The sequence below is a fragment of the Myotis lucifugus genome, unplaced genomic scaffold (assembly GCF_000147115.1).
Source record: "Myotis lucifugus unplaced genomic scaffold, Myoluc2.0 scaffold_533, whole genome shotgun sequence".
NCBI lineage: Eukaryota > Metazoa > Chordata > Mammalia > Chiroptera > Vespertilionidae > Myotis > Myotis lucifugus.
This window is the reverse complement of record NW_005871581.1, coordinates 267,048-292,386: the sequence shown is the minus strand read 5'-3', so window position 1 is coordinate 292,386 and position 25,339 is coordinate 267,048. Positions and strand designations below refer to the sequence as shown.

The 25,339-nt window shown below is 37.4% G+C and overlaps 1 protein-coding gene across 4 annotated transcripts; it reads right to left on the bottom strand.

The window, feature by feature from the left end:
• Positions 1-201: 201 nt before the first annotated feature.
• On the bottom strand, positions 202-20,791 carry IL33 (interleukin 33). 4 transcript variants are annotated; one of them, XM_023745319.1, is made up of 8 exons: positions 20,623-20,791; positions 16,014-16,160; positions 9,238-9,363; positions 8,368-8,511; positions 6,938-7,048; positions 6,052-6,102; positions 4,642-4,733; positions 202-2,111 (listed from the first exon to the last, which is right to left on the bottom strand). In XM_023745319.1, exons 2-8 carry the CDS (start codon positions 16,096-16,098, stop codon positions 1,902-1,904), a joined length of 819 nt encoding a protein of 272 aa, XP_023601087.1. In that variant the 5' UTR covers positions 16,099-16,160; positions 20,623-20,791; the 3' UTR covers positions 202-1,901. The 4 variants fall into 4 exon arrangements, with proteins under 4 accessions (XP_023601087.1, XP_023601084.1, XP_023601086.1 ...); XM_023745316.1 differs by having other exon boundaries at positions 8,341-8,511; positions 20,623-20,788; XM_023745318.1 differs by having other exon boundaries at positions 6,947-7,048; positions 8,341-8,511; positions 20,623-20,788.
• Between the last annotated feature and the right edge of the window lie 4,548 nt (positions 20,792-25,339).

The window sequence follows — 25,339 nt, the reverse complement described above, 5'->3', positions numbered from 1 at the left end:
ATGATGGGCACTTGGAGTACAAAGGTAAAGAAAGATACAATTCCTACTCTGGAAAATCTTACTTAGTTTTGAATCACCAAAAGTATTGGACAAATGACCTACTCCAGATACCAATATAGGTGTATTGTGATATGCTTATGTTCACATAAGAATTTTAGAATATTGAACTGTTTTATGAAAAAAAATCACTATAGCTTTACATACTTTTGAAAAATATAGTTTATTTAAGAATATAAATGATGTAATGGATATATTTGGTTACTTAATAATATAATTATTTTAAGTATGTTATACAAAATGCACATAGTCAATATTTAGTGTTTTTCAGAGGAGATGAAATAGATTTTGCTTTTTTTGTCTCTATAGTAGTAAAATTATTGGCAAAGTAATGTAACAAAGTTATATTGTTCTACACTTGTTTGCCCCTATATTACAATTCTCAACCATTTTTATCTTATGTTCCACCAGCAATTATATCCAGTAGATTTCAACAAATTAGAAATCAAAGTGCCTACAGTTTAAGAAAAAGTCATATTTCATATGTATTCCATTATTATGTTTATCATTTATTATCAGTGTTAAGCCTATGAAAAATTGTAGCAGAAATTGTTAAGGCCTTAATATAAGCAGAAACTATTCCATTAGTAGTTGAAATGTTATTATGGTTGAATATAAATTATTTTACTACCTTAGTAACAGTAAAACACGAAGATGTTTAATAAAAATATTGCCATCAATAAGTTTATGTAAAGTTTTATATCAGGTAGACAAAGCAGAATAAAGGTTCTGGCATTCATATGTCAGGTAATTTGGAAATGAAGCTTGGGATGCCAAAGGTATATCAAGAATACAGTTGGTCAAAAGAAATGAAAGTAAAATAGAAATCAAATACATAATTAATTGTAAGTAGTGTCATTGGTAAGTTGGACAACAAAGGGTTAGAAGAAATTTTATCCAAGGTGACAAGAATATTAAAAGTCATTGACTTCTGGAAGTTTGGGTCAGAGGGACATCGTATGCCACCAACATGAGGGCTGGCCAGTTATTGAAATTGTAATATTAATTTTGTGTTCCATCTTGGACCTCGGGCCCCACCTAACCTACGTTGTGGCTTAGTGCTTTTAAAAAAAAATGTTTTAGTTTATTCCTAATCATTCTAATTCTATGTCTGAACTAAAATTTATTTCACTTCCTAATGCAAAAAATGTCTTGCTTTATTTATAGTTAACTCGGTCTATAAAAATCAGAATTTTTAAAATGAAAAATTAGAGGTGAAATTACTCACTTCACAAATCTATACTGGATTTATTTTTCTTAATTTTGAAATTATCTTTACCTTTTTAATATATATATATATATATAACCTGTCTAGCCATGTAGGCACCTGAAGTTTTGGGCATCTACTAACTTGGTATTTGTGAAATAGTCACTCTATGCAGCATCTTGTTTTTACTAGCAGCTCTTGTGTTTGAGCCCATTGTTTGGAACCAGGGGAAAGTATGTAGCTCTTTAAAATGGATCTCTGTCTAAAATGAGAGTTGGGCTAAGGCTTGTTTCTCCCCAGAGATCTCAGCTCTAAATGTAAAGTTCTCTCTGGACTGAAAGTAGAAAAAGTAAAGGTCTGTATGTTTTTAGAATATTGGCGGGCTGCTTTACCAATAACCTATTTAATATACCAATACTTGTATTGAATATGCAGTGATACAGAGGGAAATAAAAAACAAAACTGAGGATTACAAAAAATATATATAATTTTAACATAATGCGTAAAATATTCCACAGCATGTTAAGTACTCTCCATTTCCCTTAAATGTTATCTGTCTCTCTCTCTTTTTTTTGACAATCTCTTCAATGGTAGCTCTTTGGGCTACTCAACCCAGGATTCACAACTTTCCAACATCTTACATTTCAGAGAGCTTAAATATGATATTCTTTCTTCTTAAATGTGCAGTTTGGTCATTTGGTTCAATTAGAGCAAGATGGTTACCCTCTACTCCTAGATACACTCCAGGTTTGCTGTTACATTCAAAGGAAACGCATTTTGAGGGCCCGAGCTCTTTATGAAGAAGAAATAAGGTCTGGTCTGGCAACGAATTTTCATATTTTTGTACCTGAGGAAACAAGAGAGAAAGCAACCAATATGTGAGTAGGAAGTCCAGAGTCAACTCCACACCCTTGTATTAGAAACTAAAAGGAAAATAATTACTTATAACTTGGTATTTTTAGCAAAGCTGCTTAATGAGTAGGGGATGGAAGGGGTGGAAGTAGAGGGTCAAAGTGGGAGGATTTGATTTGATTCACTAATAGTATACTTTGAGAGACATATGGCTTAGAATGACTAGATCTAGATGCAACAGTTCTGGATTTGTATCCCTGATTTGCCATGTATTATCTCTGAGACCTGGCACATTGCTTTACTTCTCAGGCCTCAATTTTTTTAAATTTTTTTTTATATAACCAGTTTTCTAGATCAGTCGACCCCTAATTTACCCACTAACATGTGAGTGATAAAAATGATTATTATCTTAAGCCACTAAGTGTTGAGGACGGTTTTTTATACAGCAATACCTGACCAATACAATAACTCTACTATTATAGAGTTACTGTGTGAATTAAATGAGATAGTACTTATATAACATTTAGCATAGTACTTGGTATATAATAGAGCTCAGTATGGATCAGCTCTTATTACTGAGTACTTATATATGCCAAACACTGTTATATATACTTAAGAATGTTTTTGTTGCCGAAACCGGTTTGGCTCAGTGGATAGAGCGTTGGCCTGCGGACTCGGGGGTCCCGGGTTCGATTCCGGTCAAGGGCATGTACCTGGGTTGCGGGCACATCCCCAGTGGGGGATATGCAGGAGGCAGCTGATCGATGTTTCTCTCTCATCGATGTTTCTGACTCTCTATCTCTCTCCCTTCCTCTCTGTAAAAAATCAATAAAATATATTAAATAAAAAAAGAATGTTTTTGTTAAGGGAGATGTTAGTTACCATCAGTGTTTATGTTAATACTTTACATGGCTGTATGAGTTAGCTTTATAATTTTGTGTATTTATATAATTTATCTTCTATATTAGACTTTCATGTTTTCTTACTTGTCTCCACCTTTGGCTTCTTGGTTACTTAATCTACAATAATAAAAGCATAATATGGTAATTAGACCGGACGACCTTCCAGACAAAGCTGGGGTTGTGAGGGAAGCCCGAGTCCTAGGTGCCAGAGGGAAGCCGGTGCTGGCAGCCAGCGGAAGGAAGGCCTACTCTTGCATGAATTTTGTCCATCAGGTCTCTAGTATGTTTATAATTCTTTAAAATATATATATTTTTTCATTGATTTCTGAGAGGAAGGGAGAGAGAGAGAGAGAGAGAGAGAGAGAGAGAGAGAGAGAGAGAGAGAGAAACATTGCCCTGGCCGGTTTGGCTCAGTGGATAGAGCGTCGGCCTGCGGACTCAAGCGTCCCAGGTTCGATTCCGGTCAAGGGCATGTACCTTGGTTGCGGGCACATCCCTGGTGGGGGGTGTGCAGGAGGCAGATGATCGATGTTTCTAACTCTCTATCCCTCTCCCTTCCTCTCTGTAAAAAATCAATAAAATGTATTTAAAAAAGAAAAAGAAAAAAAAACATCAATGATGAGAGAAAATCATTGATCGGCTGCCTCTTGCATGCCTCTCTCCCCCCCACTGGGGATTGAGCCCGCAACCCGGGTATGTGCCCTGACCAGGAATCGAACTGTGACTTCCTGGTTCATAGATCGATGCTCAACCACTGAGCCATGCCGGCTGGGCTGTTTATAATTCTTCATCATGACCAATATAATACTGCCGTTTACTAACTGAAGAAGACTATGCAGTGAATCCTATGAATAGAATGTAGATTGTTATGCTATCTATAAATCTTGGCATATGAAAATGTTTATGACCTTCCCTTTAGCAGGCTTAGAGTATAAAGTTATTTATACATTTGCCTAAGAAAATTATATTTTACAAAGAAACACTTCCTAGAAGAACACAATACTTCTTAAAGCCAAATAGGAAGGATTTGAGATCATTCTATATAGTATTGCTTCTCCAACTTTAATGTGCATATGAATCTCCTGGAGATTTGTTAAAATGCTGATTCTGATTCAGTTGTGAGGGAGCCTGAAATTCCACATTTCTTTTTTTTGCAAAAAAACTTGTTTTATTGTCACATTTTACATCTCTGTGAATGCGTACATATGCCAGTTCTTTATATACAACAAAAATCCTACCTATAAGAGCATCTGAGAAATATAGTGTTCCTTTTCCAGATCCTATAGACTCTAGGAGGTGTCAAACATGGATGCTAAACGGCAGTCGACCATATGTGGCATGCAAAGTATTTCTGTTTCGAGTATGAAAGTGATGTTTTCCTACTACAGCCTCTGTCTTTCTTTTTGACAATGAAATTTCACATTTCTAACATGCTCCCAGGTGATGCTGTATTGCTGGCAGAGACTAGACTTTAAGTAGCTCCAAGAGCAAGATATTGGTGGTAACTCATTGTGTTTTATGTACAATAGCACAAACAAAAACCCTTCTTCAAAATATCCAAACATTCAAATCCATACAAACTAGTGATATTAATCATGACAGTTAAATGCATATTTCTGTTACCTTCACAGAGTGCTCCTCGGCATGCAGCAAAAAGTCTTTGTTATTTGCAGGACTCATCCTTACCATTACTTTGTGACCATCAACATCATCACCTTGCAATTAAAAAATGTAAATTATAAAGTTAAAGATTGTAACTCATTTTAATTTAAACAAATTTAACACCCAGGAAACAAGTTTATAATGTCATGTAAAATAACTGCTTCATTCAGCAACATGTCTCTTAGACATTTGTACCTAGATGAAACTAAGGAGTCATTGTATAAGTAGGGGATAATTCCAAGCCCCTTGAAGAAGAGAGGTTAGTTTTCTTACATGCTTTCTAATTGTAGAATTGGAACTCTAATGAGTATTTCTCCGAGTTTGTCTGCATGTAAAGCCACATATAGTTGTCCCCCAACATTCAACTCCTCTTCTTATGTTATAATAGAACATATTTTTGTAGCTAAGTGTAGCAATATGACTAAGTTCTGACCAATGTGAGTTGAGTGGAATGTCAGGTGCAACTTCCAGGTTATGTCCTTTAAGGGAAAGAGAATTCACATACCCATCTTTCTCTGTCCAGCTAATTGGATATTGTCATGGTGGCAAATAATTTTTTTGTTGTTGTTAATCCTTACTTGAGAATATTTTTTCCATTGATTTTTAGAAAGAGTGGAAGGGAGGGGGAGAGACAAGGAGACAGAAACAATGATGTGAGAGAGACACATCGATTGGTTATCTCCTGCACACTCCCTGACTAGGGCGGGGATTGAGCCTGCAATCAAGGTATGTACCCTTGGCATGAATTGAACCCAAACCCTTTAGTCTGCAGGCTGACATTGTAACCGCTAAGCAAAAGTGGCCAGGGCTAAAGTAATCTTAAAACATGTAGATCAGGGTTGGGGAACGTCCAGTCCACAGGCACTATAAGGCCCGAGAAATCATTTGGTCTGGCCCTACCAAGGCATTAGGGATGAGTTAATTAAATGTTTGACCAAACATAGCAGAGTAATATTTAGGTTGATAATTTTGTATGGCCCTCGAATGATGTTTTAAATACCCAAATGGCCCTTGGCAGAAAAAGGTTCCCCACCCCGATGTAGGTGTTAGCAGAGCCACAAAGAGAGAAGGAGCTAGGTTCCTGGACAACCTATTCAATAGAGTTCCCATTCCAGCCCTGGCTAAGACAGAAATAAAGTTTTGTGTAGCTTAGCACCCATTATTCTGGGTCTCCGTTAAATGTAGCCAGACATTTATCCTATTAAACTGCAAAATGGTTGGAATGGAGTAAATCCTCTAAGAATCTAAGATTTCACTATGAGCTTGGGCTGGAGAGAACCTTCAGAGACAGCCTGCCTTTCCACGTGGAGCATTTTTGGATTTATTTTTAGTCAAATTTAAGAATTCAAACATTACAGCTATCCAAATTACCTGTTCCACTTGCAGCTAGCTGTGAGTCATAGAGATGGAATAACACTTTGTCTGAAAAAGAATGCATAAAACTCTTTTGGTGATTTATCAATAGGTTCAGTTTCAAAATATACATAATATCAGAAAATATCCTCCTTTTTTATTGTATATCTACAAAAGCAAAACTTTTGTGGTTTTGAGAAAAGTCTCAAAATGATGGTATACTATGATGAATTCCCCATAAAATACTTAAAATATTTTTCATAGCATTTGTATATTCTTTTTTTTTTTTAAATCCTCACCCAAGGATATGTTTATTGATGAGAGAGAGAGAGAGAGAGAGAGAGAGAGAGAGAGAGAGAGAGAAGAAACATTGATGTGAGAGAGAACCATCAATCAGTTGCCTTCCACACTCACCCCAACTGAGATAGAATCTGCAACCTAGGTATGTGTCCTAATCAGGAAACCCTCCCCCTCCACCCTTCTTTCCCCCTTCTCCCACGTCCCACAACCTTTTGGTGTACAGAACGATGCTCTAAACAGCTGAGTCACCCAGCTAAGGCAGGTATGCTCTTATTTGAGGATTTACTTTGGTGACATTGATAAGATTAGAAATATCTAGTAATTAATTTAGCAATATCAAATATATATGGTCCTCCTTCCATCTTTCACAACATATACCACTTCTCAATATCAGCGTTCTTTCCTCCTGATGAATGCTTACTAAGCTTTTTAATCCTCCTCAACACAGTGATATTCAAGCATCTATTGCCAACGCAGCACAGTTTGCACACAACGTAAGATCTATTTGTCATATCTGAGTTAATCCATTGTTAATGGTTTGGTAAATTTATTTTTTACTTATTAGTAATCATTATATCATTATAGACAAAAGGAAATATTCTACCTTTCTCACCTTCTGTCCCCAAATCGTCAACATTGATGTAATAACCTTCATCCCCAACAACAAAAGTAATGGATTGATTGTCGTATGTGCTCAGGGAAACAGAACGATATTCTATAACAAGAGAAAATCTTGTCATTAAGAATGCAAAAACTTGTTCTCATAAACAATCATTTAGCATTTTTAAAAAATGCCTCCCCAAAGGCTTATTATTATTATTATTATTATTATTATTATTTGAGCTGTACTTTGTCCATTGCTGTTGGATGGATGAAAACCTTTGGTGCAAGTTTAACATAGCTCAAAGCTGAACTCTATCACCTGAATGGGATTAAAGGCACTAATTTATTGCGTGAAGGCCATGGGAGGCCATGCTAGTATGTTTATGGGAGGTTTTGGTGGGGAGAAAGAAGCTGGAAAAGTGACAGACATTGCCTGAGGAAACCTCTGCTTCCTGGCTCCCCATGGACTAGGGAATTGTAGGCAAGAAGGGACAGAATTTAAATAGACATGGATAAATAAATACCCATCTGTAAGGTGTGGAGTTATTCTGAGACTTCCAATAGTGCTGGAGGATACAGTTGTGAGCCCCTTCTGACTTCTGGCTAAATGACAGAGACACTGAGAGCAGTATTCCCAAGTTTTTAAAATGTTCCAACACATGGAAAATGATATTTCAATGGTGTAAACTGAAGTAGATTTAGGAACTATCTATATGGGCCCTGGAGAAAAAAATATTATATTTTCTTTACATTATAGAATTATGCTAAGAGAGTATACAAAATATTAATGAGTATGTTAAATGTTGAATTTGTATGTAAACTTCTAAAGTAAAATGATTTAAAAATATTTAGTGAGAAATTTCAGTGTTTTTCTGGGAATTTAAGACATTTATGTCAGGAATAATACTTGAACTGGCAACTGCAATTCCCAGTCAAGTTTCTCAATGATCTCTTCACTTCTTGATAGTCACCATCAACTTGGACTTCATTTGGCTCAGTTGGTGATGCAACTTAAAACAATTTTAACAAATTATTTAAAATATTTAGTCAAAATTATACTTAAAATACTTAATAGCCCCTCCTTTTTTATTGACAAAATTTTGAAATTTGGGGGAATAATGTATTGGGTTTTTTTCCGCTCACCAAGGATAATTTATTTTTCCCCAGGAATAATGTATATGGGATTCCAATCCATAGCAAACATTTCAAAATAACAATGGAGTGCTAACTATAGAATGTGCATGCATTGTTAGAGCAGTTTTCCTGCACCTGTTTTAGATACCACCTAATGGGCACATCAGCAGAAAATGGACAAAAGTTTCTAATATACTTGAAGGCATAGACTTGGGTTGCTTCCTAGAGCAGCACTTGCCAGCGTTCTGTTTCTTACCACCCTCCTCTTACCTACACCACACCTGTAACCAGTCACACCTAGGATTCTTGAATCATCAATTGTTCTAGTAGTTTCCTGGACCATAGATTTTTTAAAAGCAGAGGCCCCCGCCGATCGTTCAAAGTGTTGCAGGCGATTCTGACAGGTAGCAAATAGCAGATTTGGCTCTTTGTAATCTTCAGCTGCAAGACAGGTGGGGTTAGGAGTGGACTGTCAGTGCTCACTCTGCCCAGATCCCCTCCCCACTCCCTCTACCCACACTTGAAGAGTCATAGTCAAGGCTGCTTGCTGACAGTGGTGACTGACCCCAGGACTTTGGCCACCCCATAGTTGGAAGGGCTCAATACCTCCTGGCACACTTACACTCCAGAAGGGCACACCCATTGGAGTCCAGGTGGAAAAAAAACTAGTTACCCATGTCTCAAAAGGCAACCACTATGAACATTTTAGTTTATAGTAGTACTTCCTTTAAGTAAAAAAAAATCACCTAAGAGATATTGTTAATATATAGGCATACCCCACTTTATTGCACTTTTCTTTATTGTGTTTTACAGATGTTGCATTTCTTACAAATTGAAGGGAAGGCCCTCAACCAGTGAAAGATTACAACTCACTTGATTGTGGTGGTCTGGAACTAAATTCGCATATTCTCAAGGTATACCTGTATATATAATTTTATATCCTCTATTTTCACTTAACATTATAACATAACCATTTCTCCCATTACATTAAAAACTCTGTATAAACCTTTTTAAAAATGGCTTAAAAAGAGTTTATTATCTTTACTCTTTCCCAGAAGGAAAATTTGTGTGAGGGATAAAAATTATATACCTAGATGTAGAAATTGAAGGCAAATAGATGCTCATCACTATATTAAAGAATTACCAGTAATTGTAGTTTTCCCTTACCTGAGTTTGGTGAATGCCTTTCGGTGGTTTCTTTCCTAAAGTAACAGGCCTTTTTTTCTATGATAAGGCCAGAGCGTAGCTGCATAAAGTACACCTGGCAAATTTCTTTGCCCTTCTGTTGGGATTCTAAACAAATGAAAAAAATGTGATATTGTTTCATTCCATCCATTTTCTTTTTTTTTTTTCCCTAAAATATATTTTTATTGATTTTAGAGAGGAAGGGAGAGGGAGAGAGAGAGAGAGAGAGAAACATCAATGATGAGAGAAAATCATTGATTAAATGCCTTCTACACGTCCCACGCTGGGGATTGAGCCCACAATCCGGGCATGTGCCCTGACTAGAAATCGAAGCGTGACCTCCTGGTTCATTGGTTGACACTCAACCACTGCACTACATCAGCTGGGCATTCATCCATTTTCATCCTTTTATAAATGCTGAGTGTAGCAGACCGAGAAAGAAACTGCAGATCCATGGTATTTTGTCAGAAACTTTTGGGCCAGTTCTGTTTCAAGATTCAAAGTTTTTTAGATTTTAGAATTGTCATGTAGAACATATATGGTATATATTTAGCACTCCCAGCAGGGACTAGGGCAGTAACCCAAATTCAAAAATTAATAATATTGTAGTGAAATATAGAAAATTGTATATAAGGTGGAATAAAGACCTCATGGTGATTCAGCTCAGGCTTTAACTGTTAAGTGAATTTAGGTCATATTTTGCTGTCAAATGAGTTAAAAAAAACTTTAGGTCTTTAGAAAAAATTTTCTTTTTCAGAATTCCATATAAGGGAATGTGGACCTACATCCAACATATATCAATCTTTGCCTCACTGAGGAGAGACTCTATGGTCACATGAAGTCTGTAATCTTTTCTACTTATCTAGAATATACTTTTAATAATTTTGGAGGCATGGCTGTAGTCTGTAAAGGTTATTGATTTTAAAAATAGCTGTCATTTACTGTGTCTGCAGTGAACCAACCACTGTGCTAATAATTTTACATACTATGTCACTTAATCCTTCATAATAATATAGCAAGCAAGGCAGGTATTATTCTCCTCATTCTACAGATGATGATCTAGAAGTCATGACACCCAAAGTTACAGGTCTGGTGAGAAGTTGTGACTCAAGTGTATCTAATATTAAAGATACTCTTTACGCCCAGCTGGTAGCTCAGTGGTTGAGCATCGACCTATGAATCAAGAGGTCACGGTTCAATTCCTGGTCAGGGCATATGCCCAGGTTGCAGGCTTGATCCCCAATAGGCAGGTGGCAGGGACAGCCAGGCGCTGATGATGGACATGCTCGCCACCACGAAGTTCAAGGCTCAGGCCAAGCTCTTCCTGCAGAAGTGCTTCCAGTCCAAGAGCTTTCCCTCTTACAAGGAGTTCAGCGCCCTCTTCCCCCTCACCGCCCGCTCCACCTACTACATGTGGAAGCGAGCCCTGTACGACGGCCTCACCCTGGTTGATGGCTGACAGGGTGATGCAAAGGAGGCAGCCGATCAATGATTCTCATCACTGATGTTTTTTATCTCTTTCTCTCTCTCCTTTCCTCCCTGAAATCAATAAAATATATATCTTTTTTTAAAAGGTATTTTTTTCATCTACCTCTAAGAAAATATTACAGTGCAATTTTAGGGACTAACAAAATATAAACTTAAATCATTTGAATTAAAAAATATTAATTATCCAGTAATTCTAATTTTATTAGAATTTAATTTAATTAGCCAAAGAAAAATTAAAGTCTAAAGTAAAAATAATTTGCTACTTGGAAATCATAAAAAGACTTTCAGAGTTAAGTAGAAAAGAAAGTTGTAACACCTGAGTCAAAGGAACTCAACTTTCAACATTATAGTAAGTAAATGAGTTATCAAGCAATTTCAGAAAATGAAAATAATTACTTGTGATTATGATCTTTTTTTTATTCTCTAAGATTTGCCTTACTAGTATGCTTTTAAAAGTCGAGTAGAATAAACATTTGTTAGCTACCATTTTGAATTATCTATATTTTGTCTCCAGTTTAGATGGGCATCTACCTTTAAGAATCTTCAACTGTCTGAACAGGGCAAGATTACTTAATTATACTCACACCCACCCTGGAATTCCTTAACATTGCTTCAAATTCAGAAATATCAACTATGGTATTGCACATTAATATAATATTTTTAGAGTTACAAAGATAATTTACAAAGCTGTGCCAGAGCCAGCACTGAACTTGGTCTCTTGATAACTAATTTAATACAATATTTTATTTACTGTATCAATTTTCTCTTCAGAGCTAAAAGGTATAAGATGATACTGTAAGCATTTTCATTCCTTATATGCTTATCAGTATCCCATAGTGACATGACAGGCATGTCTTATATTCAGAGTGGACTCTGTGGGGAATGGGATATGGGTCTTGGGTAGTTTGAAGTGAGGGTCAAGATATTAAAGTATTGCGGATGTTCAAGAAGAGACAGACTAAAGATATGGATGTGCAGGCTAGTGCAGCGGTTCTCAACCTGTGGGTTGCGACCCCTTTGGGGATCGAACGACCCTTTCACAGGGGTCGCCTAAGGCCATCGGAAAACACATATTGAATATATAATTACATATTGTTTTTGTGATTAGTCACTATGCTTTAATTATGTTCAATTTGTAACAATGAAAATACATCCTGCATATCAGATATTTACATTATGATTCATAACAGTAGCAAAATTACTTTTATGTCATATTTACGTTACGAAGCAGCAACGAAAATAATTTTATGGTTGGTGGTCACCACAACATGAAGAACTGTATTAAAGGGTCGTGGCATTAGGAAGGTTGAGAACTACTGATCTAGTGGGACAAACACTGGCTGTAATTCATTGGGGGTGATTATAGTTGAAATATTAAAGATGCTTTACATGGGGAGTATTTGAAAGAAGGTATACTTTGGTGTTCAAGGCAGCTGAAAATGTGGTGTGAGGGTTGTGTTCTCAGGAGGAGACACAAAGCTGACATGGCCATGGGAGCAGTGTAGGAGAAGTGCTCCATTGGGGTCAGAGGCCCAGGTCAAGCTTATGTAAGGGCTGTTGCCACTTTCTCAATCTCCATCATATTTGCTGTCTGAGGGCAGTGTCTTACTATAGCTTTTAAGAAAATAACTAATTTTACCATAGCATCAGCATGTTGAAATTCTCAGGCATTTCTGGTGAGTAAATGGGGAGGGGCCTGGAAATCTGCCTGTAATTTTGCCATTTGGAGACCCAGACTATGACTGACAGGAACTACAGAAGCAAATCACTTCATCTTTCATTTCTTCCCCAAACACTTTTTCACCATGGTGTTTTCTCACTGCTTACTACCTTTTACCTGTCTGTGGCATTTGACTTTAGGGACCACGTCCTTCTTTGATCCCTTCTTCCCTTATTGTCAGGTCACCAGTTTCCTTAGATTCTTCTTGTTTCTCTCTGATCAGTCCGTCTTGGTCTCTCTGTTAGTTCTTTCTTCTTTACCTGCTCTTAAATGTTGGTGTTCCTCAGGATTTTGCCCTTTGCCTTTTGCTCTTATTCTAGACTTTATTTCTGAGCAATATTGCTTACTCCAATGACTTCAATCATCTTTTTATATACTGACTAGAGGCCCGTTGCACGAAGAGATTCATGCAATAGGCCTTCCCTTCCCCTGGCTGCCGGCACTGGTTTTCCTCCGGCATCCGGGACCCAGGCCTTTGCTCCAGACGGAGCCTTAAGTCTTTGCGGCTCTGGACGGATCCTTTAGTCTTCACTCCGCTGCTTCGCCCCTACGTATGCAAATTAACCGCCATCTTTGTCGGGTTAGTTTGCATACTCCCCTGATTGGCTGGTGAGTGTAGCGGAGGGATGGTTAATTTACATGTTTGTCTATTATTAGGTAAGATGACTCCTTAAACTGTAACTCTATCTTTATTCTCTCTCCTGAGTTTTATATCTGTTGCTCTTTCTCCACAGGGCATTTTGACTTCAGCTACCATAAAGCATCTCTATCTCTATCTATGTAAAGCCTCATTAACTCTGGACACCACTACCTCCTTCAAATTCAAATTATACTCACAATAATAATTTTTTTTACCATTTCCTACCCCCAATATATTCTTCCTGAATTCTCTATCTTGAAAAACAGTACCACTATTATACCATTGTCTGCCCAATTCTTAAATCAGAAAGTTGAGAAACATCCATTTTTCCTTCCTTATCTTTCAATTTATTTTATATGTCACTAAATCTTCATGATTTCACCTTCTGACAGTGTGTGAAATTTGGTCTTTCCTTTCCTTTCTGCTGTCTTAGGTCAGGCCCTCATTATTAGTCCCCTAGATCAGTGGTCGGCAAACTCATTAGTCAACAGAGCCAATTATCAACAGTACAATGATTGAAATTTCTTTTGAGAGCCAAATTTTTTAAACTTAAACTATATAGGTAGGTACATTGTTATTAACTTAATTAGGGTACTCCTAAGGCTTAGGAAGAGCCACACTCAAGGGGCCAAAGATCTGTATGTGGCTCGCGAGCCACAGTTTGACGACCACGGCCCTAGGTGAATGTAGTAGATTTCTGACAAGTCTTAGTTTCTACGCTTGTCCCCTCAATCTCTCTTCACACCACCACCAGTGTGACTTTTGTAAAATAAAAATATGTTGTAATTCCCACCAATTAAACATTTCCAATGATTCTCTACTGTCCACATATTCCTTCACTGTAACAGAAGATTTTCCATGGACAGACACAAACTAAAGTGTGTGATCTCTACCCAGCTCTATCATGTAGGAATATGAGCCAGTGTTACTAGATCTTCAGATTTTTTTGACAAAACCACACATTCAGATTTTTATGCAAAATCTCCTAATCTTTAATTGTTGCCTCAATTGAGAAACAACATCAATAATAGTCTTCAGGCCAAATAAAATACTTCAATAATAGTGTTCAGGCCAAATAAAATACTTCTGCTGGATGAATCTCTCAAGGCTCCCTATATTGTGACCTCTGGCTGTATGCATACAAAAGCTGGATTGTCAGGGAAGGGAAAGAATTGATGGAGAAGAGGAAGTAGCAGAGGAGAATGGACTAACCCTGGGGAGTAGCCTCCTGGAAACTTGGAATGGGATGATTTTTAGGAGGGGCTACCCTCCAGCTCATGAAGTGCTCATGTACCTCCTTGGCACTAAAATGAAAAGGTGTGGTGGTGACCAGAACTCATAAGGGACCTGACTGTGTGGATACCTGTAGTGGTTGGATGATGGGTTTTGTGGTGTTGTAACCTGTGGATTGTGTCAGATAATGTTAGCCCAAGGGAGGAAAAGTAATTAAAATGAACTTTTTTGTTTTATTTTTTTTTGCTTGAGGGCTCAGAGCATTTTCTTTAGAAAAATGTGACATATTTTCACCCTGGGTTTTGAGAAGTGGTTCATACCTTTCACACACCTCACAGCTGTCAGGTTTGGGGCCAGGAGTGTTTATTAGTAAATAATGACAATTTTAGTGTTAAACTGAGCCAATATTATTGGGAAGGAAGATCTGCTAAGGGACAATTAAAATAGTGTAATATTAATATAAGTGATTTGGGGGATATCTTTATTACTGTTTTTTTAAATGGTGTAAATAAGCCACTGCAACCTTAAAGGGGAAGTTACATTTTAATTTTTGCATTAATGCCATTAACTCTGCTGTAAACTCCAGCCTGCTCCCTTATTCCAGTATCTTAAAGAGTCCAAATCTCCTGAGGTGTAAAGACAATACATTTTTTATTAAGAGGGAATTTGGGATGCAGAGTCACTTCCATGAGTCACTGTTTCTACATAGAGCAGTTTGACTCAGACTCAGATAAAAAAAAAACTAACAACTATGATTTCCTGGGCATTTAGAAATCACAGTCAAATTAGTGTTTTCCCTAGTTACCAAAGAACACTGTGGGTGAGCCAGAGCCTTAGGGATGACAGAACTAATGTACTTTAACACTGCTTTCTCTTCTAGCCTTAAAGATGTTCAGGGAAATGGAAAGGAGCCCAAAGAACAAGGATATGCAGTCTCCATCATCATTCCCCATCCTCTGTTTTTGCTCTAGCACACCAGGGCTCTCTTAACTCCTTTGTATAACTTCTCCTTATGAAGAACATAAGTGTAAATTTGTATAATTATTGCCTAGGATAGGTAACATAAGGATCAAAGAAGTATATATCCCTTTTATTCTAAAGCTATGGCTTCTACTTGGTTCTTTTTACCCTTCAATTTATTACAAACCCTTTGAGTTTGTAACTGGATATTCTTGAGCATCATTTGGTCAAATCTCCTTTCTTTGGGGCCTGGATTATCCAAATATCTTCACTTGTATTCTCTCCTTTATCAAAAATTGCAAGTTAAGACCACAAGCTTGATACACCAAAGGTCTTAATAAATGTTTGTTGAATGAAAGTGGATCAGTTTAAATTTTGTTAATTAATTAGGGAAAAGTTTTTGGGATTTGGTGGTAGGGGATGTGGGTGGAAAGCAGGGATTGTTATGAAGGGCTATAAATATGTTTATCACTATTAGCAGGTTTAAATTATCTGAGCCATTTTTTGTCCTGTGATGCATCAAATAAGTAAAAGTTGGCTGTAGTCTGTTTAAAACCAAATGCTGCTGTACTGCACACTTATGAGACATCCCTTTCAATTTCAGCTCTTGTATTCTTAGTAACTTTTGTATGATAGTATGTATGAACATTGGATAATAAAGATTTGATAACAGATAAAAATAGTGTGTAAAGTAATCAGAAATGCTTAAGTCCTTACTTCTCAACCTGGAAGATTTTGCCGAGGCTTTTCCTGCTGAGTTGTTCATATTTGCTGGGGGAATTTTGGTGGTTGAATACTTCATTTCAAGCCTTATTTTTCAGGCTTCTATTGGATTAAATATAGTATTAGTTCAATTGTCTCAACCTGAAAACAAACAGAAACAATTGTGGTTAAGTCAATATACAATTGATAACACAGCTACCAAGAGAAAATAATTATTTTAGTAAAATTTGAACATAGTATTCTGAATATGTATCTATGCTGGAATATGGGACAAAAAGAACTACAAAGAAATCTTAAACTTCACTTAATGGTTTTGTTGTTGATGGTAATATTGGTATTGGAATTCTGAGACCATTTGCTATACTATAGGATACAGAAAATAAGTAGATGTTTGACATAGGATTTTCACTGTAGGAGAAAGGACAAATATAAAATAAAAGAATCCAAGAAGAGAGTGATCCTAATAGCTATCCATAGTGAACCTCTACCACAGGTCTACAGAGGTGAGAGGTGATGCAGACCAGCTAAAAAATGCATTAAAATAAAAATAAAAATTATTGGGAAACCAAGATGGCGGCATAGGTAAACACCGGAGTTTGCTGCCTCGAACAACCACTTCAAAAATACAACTAAAAGACAGAACGGACATCACCCAGAACCACGGGAAGGCTGGCTGAGGAGAGTCTCTTCAACTAGAAGCAAAAACAACAGCATTCCGACGCTCAGCGGAGGCGCAGTGTGGAAAATTTAAAGGTACGGCGGTGCGGTGGTGAGGGTGCGCGCGCAAAGCGGGCTGGCGGCTGAGGGCGCGATTGTCGTTTTCAATCAGGAGCGAGTCTCAGACTCTGGGCTACAGATCCGGGCGAGTCTCTAGGGACCCAGACTCAAACGGGAGAAGCGGGACTGTCTGGCTATGGCCCCTCCGAGGTTTGCAGCGATTGCTGGGACAGAGAGGCAGAGCCCCTGGGGACGGACTGAGAGCGGCCATAGCTGCTCCCTCCCCCCGCCCTGTTGAGCCCGCCCCACCCAGGCCCTGCACACAGCCATTTGCCGATTGCCTCAGGCAAGGGCTGGACTAGCGCCTCCCCAGAGGACTGAAGTTTTCCCACAGCTGATTTCCACAGCCAGTCGGCCTGGTGGTCAAATCCCTCTAGTGTTAACTACAACAATTAAGGCTTGGCTAGAACAAGACTGCGCACAGAGACCACAAGGGGGTGCACCAAGAAAGCATAAAAGATGCGGAGACAAAAAAACATGACAGAAATGGAGGATATGGAGCTAAGAATCGCAATTTTGAGGGCTTGCCATAAATTTGTGCAGAGCCTCACGAAAACTAATGAGACCCTCGATGCTACGATAAAGAAATTAGAAAGTAAGCATACACGGACTGAAATAAAGAATATTATACCCAATAGCAGACCAGAGGAGCACAAGAATCAAACCAAAGATTCGACAAAAAACACCCAATTGGAAAAGCAAAATGAAAAAAGAATCCGAAAGTGTGAAGATAGTGTAAGGAGCCTATGGGACAGCTTTAAGCGGACTAATATCAGAGTCATTGGAGTGCCAGAAGATGAGAGACAGCAAGATATTGAAAACCTATTTCAAGAAATAATGGCAGAAAACTTCCCCCACCTGGAGAAAGAAATGGACTTACAGGTCCAAGAAGTGCAGAGAACCCCAAACAAAAGGAATCCAAAGAGGACCACACCAAGACACATCATCATTAAAATGCCAAGAGCAAAAGACAAAGAGAAAATCTTAAAAGCAGCAAGAGAAAGAGGCTCAATTACCTACAAGGGAATACCCATACGACTGTCAGCTGATTTCTCAACAGAAACTTTGCAGGCCAGAAGGGAATGGCAAGAAATATTCAAAGTGCTGAATACCAAGAACCTACAACCAAGATTACTTTATCCAGCAAAGCTATCATTCAGAATTGAAGGTCAGATAAAGAGCTTCACAGATAAGGAAAAACTAAAGGAGTTCATCACCACCAAACCAGTATTATATGAAATGCTGAAAGGTATCCTTTAAGAAGAGGAAGAAGAAGGTAAAGATAAAAATTATGAACAACAAATATGCATCTATCAACAAATGAATCTAAGAATCAAGTGAATAAATAACCTGATGTACAGAATGAACTGGTGACTATAATGAATCAGGGACATAGAAAGGGAATGGACTGACTATTCTTGGGGGAAAAGGGGTGTGGGAGATGCGGGAAGTGACTGGACAAAAATCATGCACCTATGGATGAACTCAGTGGGTGGGGAGTGAGGGTGGAGGGTGGGGTGGGAGCTGGAAGGAGGGGAGTTATGGGGGGAAAAAAGAGGAACAAATGTAATAATCTGAACAATAAAGATTTAAAAAAAAATAAATAAAAATTAAAAAAAAAAAAAAGAATCCAAGAAGAAATTCCTATGATGTTAAATTTGAATCAGTAATATTGGTATACCTGTATCTTAATTTCCAAGTACTTTTTTCATTAAAGAGAACTGGAACTCTAGATGTGGGCTGGGAAAGTAGAAGTGAACATGGAATATGTTGTTGTGCCAGAAAGCAGTGTCATTCAAAAACTAGTGAGGTTGTGTCAAAAGGATACATGAAGGTTCTCCTGCTGGCCAAATTTGGGACAATTTGACATCAAGAGGAATAATGATGGTAATTGACTATAACGCATTTGATGAAAAAAAGCCAAAAACCCACAAGTCCATAGCATTTATCAAGAAAGAATGAATGAGGAATTTATTTATTACCGAAGAATGATAAAATTAGAAAAATCACCATCCTCCAGTCCCCAATTAATACTTGACCATCGGTGGACTGCAGTACTCTACTGAAAGACCCTGGAGTTCTCTGTCATAAATTGCAGAAAGCTCCATATTCTTTCAGTAGGGTTCTGCAACCTGGCTTCATCATCAAGGTAAGGCAGTGATGCTGTGGTTTGTGGGGAAAATGGGACTTCTTCTCTAGTCTTAAAATCTCTCTGACATTGCTGAATTCTACTAGTAGTTATTGCTTCCTTTATTGGGCATTGCCTTTTATTTTCTAGGTTAAACAAAATAAAATCCAAATTATTGGATTGGCTATCATTGAAATTTCTTCATATTGCTCAGCTTTTCTAGCAGGGTAAGGAAGCAGCATTGAGTTCCTGGGTCAGAGGACTCATTGGAAGATAAACTTCATGCACCTTTAATTTTGTCCCTGGCCAACCCCAAATAGGCTAAAATTTTCTTGTCTAGATGGAAGTAGAATCTTCCATGCAGCCATACTATGTTCAGACAGTTTCATGAGCAGAATCCTTCAATGGTAGGGCACTTGAGGACTCCCTCTGCTGCCCCTGAGAATGAATATTATCCTCACAGAGCTTGAGGGCCTCTCATAAATCCTTATCTTCTTTCTCTGATTTTCTCACCTTTACTGTCAAGAACACTTAGAAGTGAAGAGCCTTGGACATTCTTTTACTGGGCTCCTAACTTTATAGATGAGTGGGCCAAGTAAAACTGAAAAATTAAGTGCCTTGCTCAGGATCACATAAGCTGAACTGGGACCAGAATCTGTTATTCCAGAGCTTCCCTACCCTGTCTCCTTTTCTTCCCCATCCAAATGTAGGAATAAAAGAATCAGAACTGGGAATTTAACTTCAAATGCTTAGCTGGTTGTCCAACTTCTTTGAAATAATAAATTTTTGAATATGGTAGTTAATTTTTAATCATAACATGGGATAGTGCAGGTCAGTAACCTTATTGTAGTTAAACTTTAAATTGTACAGAAAATAAGTCAGACAGTAATGTGCACATAGTAGGCATTCAGGTATACTACTTTACTGATAATATGAAAATTGCATTGCTGGGTTTTTTGTTGTTTTCTCTTTTATCCATGGATCATTATGTCCTAGAAAAAAAATTCCCCTGGATACACATTAAAAAGCTAACAAACATAAAATGTTACATTTTCAAATAAATCTAGGAAATGTTCAATCTATATTCCATTTCTTGGGAAGTCAGAACTTACATTAGCATAGTAAAGGTGCTGACAGTCCTTCATTGAAGAATCATGGGTATCTTTAATTTTCAGTAATTATTTAATTTTGTAAATAATCACTCCCTCTATTAATACCCCTATGAACTAGTTTAAGAGAACACACTTGGAGGAACTCTGCTCTAAACCCTTAGCTTGCAGAGTTAAGCAAGGTAGATAAGAAACTGAAATACCACATTTACGATGGAGTCACTGACACAGAGAAAGCTGGCTGTTTTTTAAGAATCACATGATAAGTCAAAAGCATAGTCAGGAAATACTCTACTGCAATTTTACTGCTAGGAATTTATGCTACCAATGAACTTACAAAGATTTACCAAGAATCAGAAAATCCTATTCTAAAAAACAAAGCATTCTCTTTAAACAACCTACAAATCTCTTACTTAAAAAAAATACCATCACTCCTTTCATTATTTTTTCAGACTTAAAATTTACTCTTTACTCTCCTACTTTTAAATAAAAATATTTCAGACTATATCACAATATAAACATTAATTTTTTGTGCTGCTTTTCCAATAACTTATGGCAAATATTTTTGCACACTGGTTATGATACTCACCTAAGTTATAAACAATGAAGGGCTGGTTTCAAATGATGAGGTTTCCTGTCGTTAACACTTGGTAGTAGTTGAGGCAGTTATATTCTAACTCTGCTTATATACACACACTTGGATTAAGCAATATCAAGTGACAGCATTTGATGAATGAGGCAATGCAAATAGAGCCAGTTGAGTAGGTTAGAATGAATAAGAACATATTTTGTTCCCACAGCGAAATCCTAAACAGAGCGTTTACATTATTTTAGCTGTAGTACTTTCAATGAGTTTTCTCAGTTAATCATTAATTTTTATCAAACTTCTATGACATGGACTCTAGTTAGTGTTTATTGCTCAGTATACAGAATTTAAGGGAACAGATTATTTAATTGCCTTTCTCTTTTCTACAAAGTTTAAAACTTGTGAAGTATTTTTTTTGTTTATAAAAATGATGTATATGCACTTAGAAAATGTGTAATTGCCAGGAAAGCGTATATGCGACAGATTCTCACTTTTTCTTTCAATGTAGAAATACTGTGCATATCTATTTTTATAAAAAAGTAGAATCACTCTACAAATATTTTGTAAGCTGATTTTTCTCATTTTCCAATTAACACTACACCATGAATACTTGAGATGTCAGAAATATTATTTTACAGGAAGCATTATAAATAGTATTCAATCATATAAGTATGCCAAAACTAATCGTTTATTGATTAACACTTTGGCTGTTTCTAGTTTTTCCTTTCTTTTCTTTAAAAAACAATTTGTTGCCCTAACTGGTTTGGCTCAGTTGATAGAGCATTGGCCTACGGACTGAAAGGTCCCAGGTTTGATTCTGGTCAAAGGCATGTACCTTGGTTGTGGGCACATCCCCAGTAGGAGGTGTGCAGGAGGCAGCTGATCGATGTTTCTCTCTCATCGATGTTTCTAACTCTCTATCCCTCTCCCTTCCTCTCTGTAAAAAATCAATAAAATATTTTTAAAAAATAAAAATAGTATTGTTGACAGTATTACAGTTGTCTTCCATTTTACCCACCTTTGACCCCTCTATCCAGCTCCTGCCCCACCTCAGTCTCCATGGATTATACATATATGCATATAGTTCTTTGGTTAATCACTTCCTGTCCCCTTCACCACCTTCTTTTTTCCCCCCTAATATCACCAATGTTGCAACTGACAGTTGGGTGTGTGTGTGTGTGTGTTCTGATTCTTAGTAAATCTTTGTAAGTTCACTGGTAGCATAAATTCCCAGAAGTAGAATTGCTGTACCCAAGGGTACATGCATCTTCTATTTTAATAGATATTACCCAACTAACTTCCTGTAGTTTGTATTGATTTATAATTGTTTCAACAATCCAGGTTCATGCCTTTTTCTCTACTGCCTTAGCAGCAATGAGTGCCATCACCTTTAAAATGTTTGTCTTTCTAAAGAGAGGACAATACTTCATACTTTCAATTTTTTATTATTTAGTGAGATTGAGCATTTTTAAAAAACATTTGTTGTCAATTTAAATAAATTATTAATTTATATGAACTCTTTGTAAATTAAGAAATTAAATCCTTGCCTGTGATATGTGTTGAAAACTTTTTTCCACTATAATTTGTCTTTAGACTTTGTTAATGGTATTTTTTCTTCACACATAAGTTTTCAAATATTCTGAGGTAAAATTTAATCAATGTTTTCTTTTTTTTAGAAACTCTGGATTTTGTGCTTAGCTTCTAAAGGATTCCCTCCTCTCTTCAAAGATTATAAATAAATTATGACATTTTCTAAAACTCTTATAACTTACTATTTAAAACCTAAATTTTTGATTCACTATTACATTTAGTGTAAAGAATAGGTTAGGACTGGCTGGCATGGCTCAGTGGTTGAGCATCAACCTATGAACCAAGAGGTCATGGTTCGATTCCTGGTCAGGGCACATTCCTGGGCTTTGGGTTCAATCCCCAGGGTGGGGCATGCAGGAGGCAGCCCATCAATGATTCTCTCTCATCATTGATGTTTCTCTCTCTCTCTCTCTCTCTCTCTCTCTCTCTCTCTCTCTCTCTCTCTCCCTCCCTCCCTCCCTCTCCCTTCCTCCCTGAAATCAATAAAAATATATTTTAAAAAAGGTTAGAATTTTGTTTATGCCCTAAGTGTTTATCCCAACCACATATGTAATCCAATTTAGACAAAGGTAAGTTTCATGTTATGTAGGGACCAGAAAGTAGAGGGCCGTGAGAGCAACAATATGAACTTTGAATTTTATCCTGTAGCCAACTGGAATCTTTTAAAGGTTTTTAAAGCAAGTGAAATATAATAAAAAATGTGTTTTGTGAATGTAATTTTAGGCCAGTTAGGAAGGCATTAAAATAGCCTGACAAAAAGTAGTGAGGACAGAGCCAGGGCAATGTTAGTAAGACTGGTAAGGAAGAATGAAGGTGATGAGTGCTGCAGGCATTTTATACAGTCCTAGTGTTACCAGACATGAAACAGGCCCAGAGCCGGGCAGTAGTGTGTGGTTCTTGATTTGTGCAGGAAAGATTTCACAGCACAAATCCAGGTGATTTTGAGAGTATGTTTATTAAAGTGGGGACAGTAAAATAAGGAAGGGTGTAGGACAGAAGAAGAAACAGGAGGGAGCTTAGGCGGGGTTGCTTTGGCTCACTTGAGAAATAAAAGTTATAGTGAAAGAAGTGAGCCTAAGTGGGGCATCTGTCAGCTCACTGGAAAGTCAGAGAAAGGGGGGCCATGGAAACAGGTTCAGGGGGTTAGCCTGTGGACTGGGCGTAAGCCTGTGGACTGAAGGGTGGGGTTTGATTCTGGTCAGGGCACATACCTTGGTTGCAGGATTGATCCCCAGCCCTTGTTGGGGCACATGTGGGAGGCAACCAATTGAAGTGTCTCTCTCACATTGATGTTTCTCTCTTTCTGTCTCTCCCTCTCCCTTCTACTCTCTCTAAAAATCAATAAAAAATATCTTCAGGTGAGGATTAATAAAAAAATAAAATAAATAAAAATGACCAAAAAGAAAAGCAGAAAAAAAAGAAGAGGTCATATTATGAAGGCTAAGAGAGAAGATCTCAAAAATGAACATTTGGTGATGAGCACTAGAGACCCGGCTGGAGATTAGAGACCTTGGAGAGAGTCCTTTAAGCACGGTGGGCTCTCCAAGAAACGTCAGTGGACTGCACAGTTTGAAGAAGGAGTGAGACTTTTTCAAGAAGTACAATAGTGAAAGGGAAACAAAGAAAGAGAGAATGGTATTTTGACAGAATACATGTAGAAGAGCAAGTGCTGCTCACCAGTTAGGTGATCTTGGGAAAATTAGTCTCTAAAGCCTCAGTTTCTTCATAATAATGGTTTATCCTCATGATTTGAAGTCATTGGATTTGTGAGAATTATATGAGAAGGTATATTTTAAGCATTTAGCACAGTACCTGGCACATAGCAAGAACTTAATACATGTTGTATCATGATTGTTAGTATTGAGATATTTGTTAGGTCTGATCAAATAATTGAATCAACACCCCCTCCAATAGGAACCGACCTTTAGACCACTTCACAACCAACATTCCCTTTTACTGAGATCACATTCCAATTGCTAAGACCGTTATTCTTTCCCTCTGGACCTTCCTAGGATCCAGACCTGCCTAGAGAATTCTCTGCCCAGAAAAAGCCTGTCTAGAATCCTTTAAAATCTCTGACTCCTTGTCCCTGGGTGCTGGGTGCCATTTTAGGGCTCAGCCAATCTGGTATCCAGATGATCTAGTAAATTTATAATCCCTTACCACTTTTGCCCTTATTCATTCCTTCTTCGGTGATGCTAACATTTGGTGCCTGCTTCCTCCTTTCCTCCACCCTTTCTCCAGCCTCATATGCCTATACATAATTTTCTAATTTTTAAGTTCAACTGACTTTAGCTTTTGTTATAGAAAATCTATAAAGTAGATTTGTTAACTGTTAATGTAATGTCTTGTTCTTTGTTGAAGGTATGTTTCTTGAAAGGGAGAGTGTTCATAAATGTCAATCTAAGAAATGCTGATTGTTTATTTTTTAGTTATCATTGGAAAATTAAGGTTTCTAAGAGTTAAGAATTTTAATTGAATTGGAAAGAAATTGTATGGTTTTGGTAATAGAGGCATAAGGCATGGTTATGCATTTTGAAGGAAAAAGAAAGTGAGTTAAAGTTGTAAGAAGGTTTGTGAAAGTTATAGAAGGTTTGTAGGGAGAAATATTGAAAGGAAGTTATATAAATGACACAGGCCAGTAAGCCAGGATAAGCAGAATAGGGAAACCGAGATGGTTAAACAGCAGTTTGCAGCCATCTAGAAAACCTAGGTTCAAAGCAGTTTGTAGCCATCTAGTAAATCCTATCTTCCATAAACCAAGGACACTTAAAAGTAATGATTTGCACTATTCCTCCCCAGCCAGAGGATAAGTAGCTTAAATCAACCTACTCAGGGAGACATATAACAGAAATTCAATTAGTGCGATTTGCCAACCACACCCAAAGACAAATGAAGCTAAGAGAATAAACCCCATTTTGTTATATTAGACTACAACCCTCCAAACTAATATCTCTTTCATTTCGCCAGACCATCCTATATAATAAAGAGGGAATATGCAAATTGACTCACTCCGCCACAAAGATGGCGATGCCTGCAGCGGAGGTGGGGGTTTTCTGTAACACAAGATGGCTGAGTCCACAGTGGAGGTTGAGTTCCCGTAAGGAGCCTTAACGAGCAATCAGCAGGG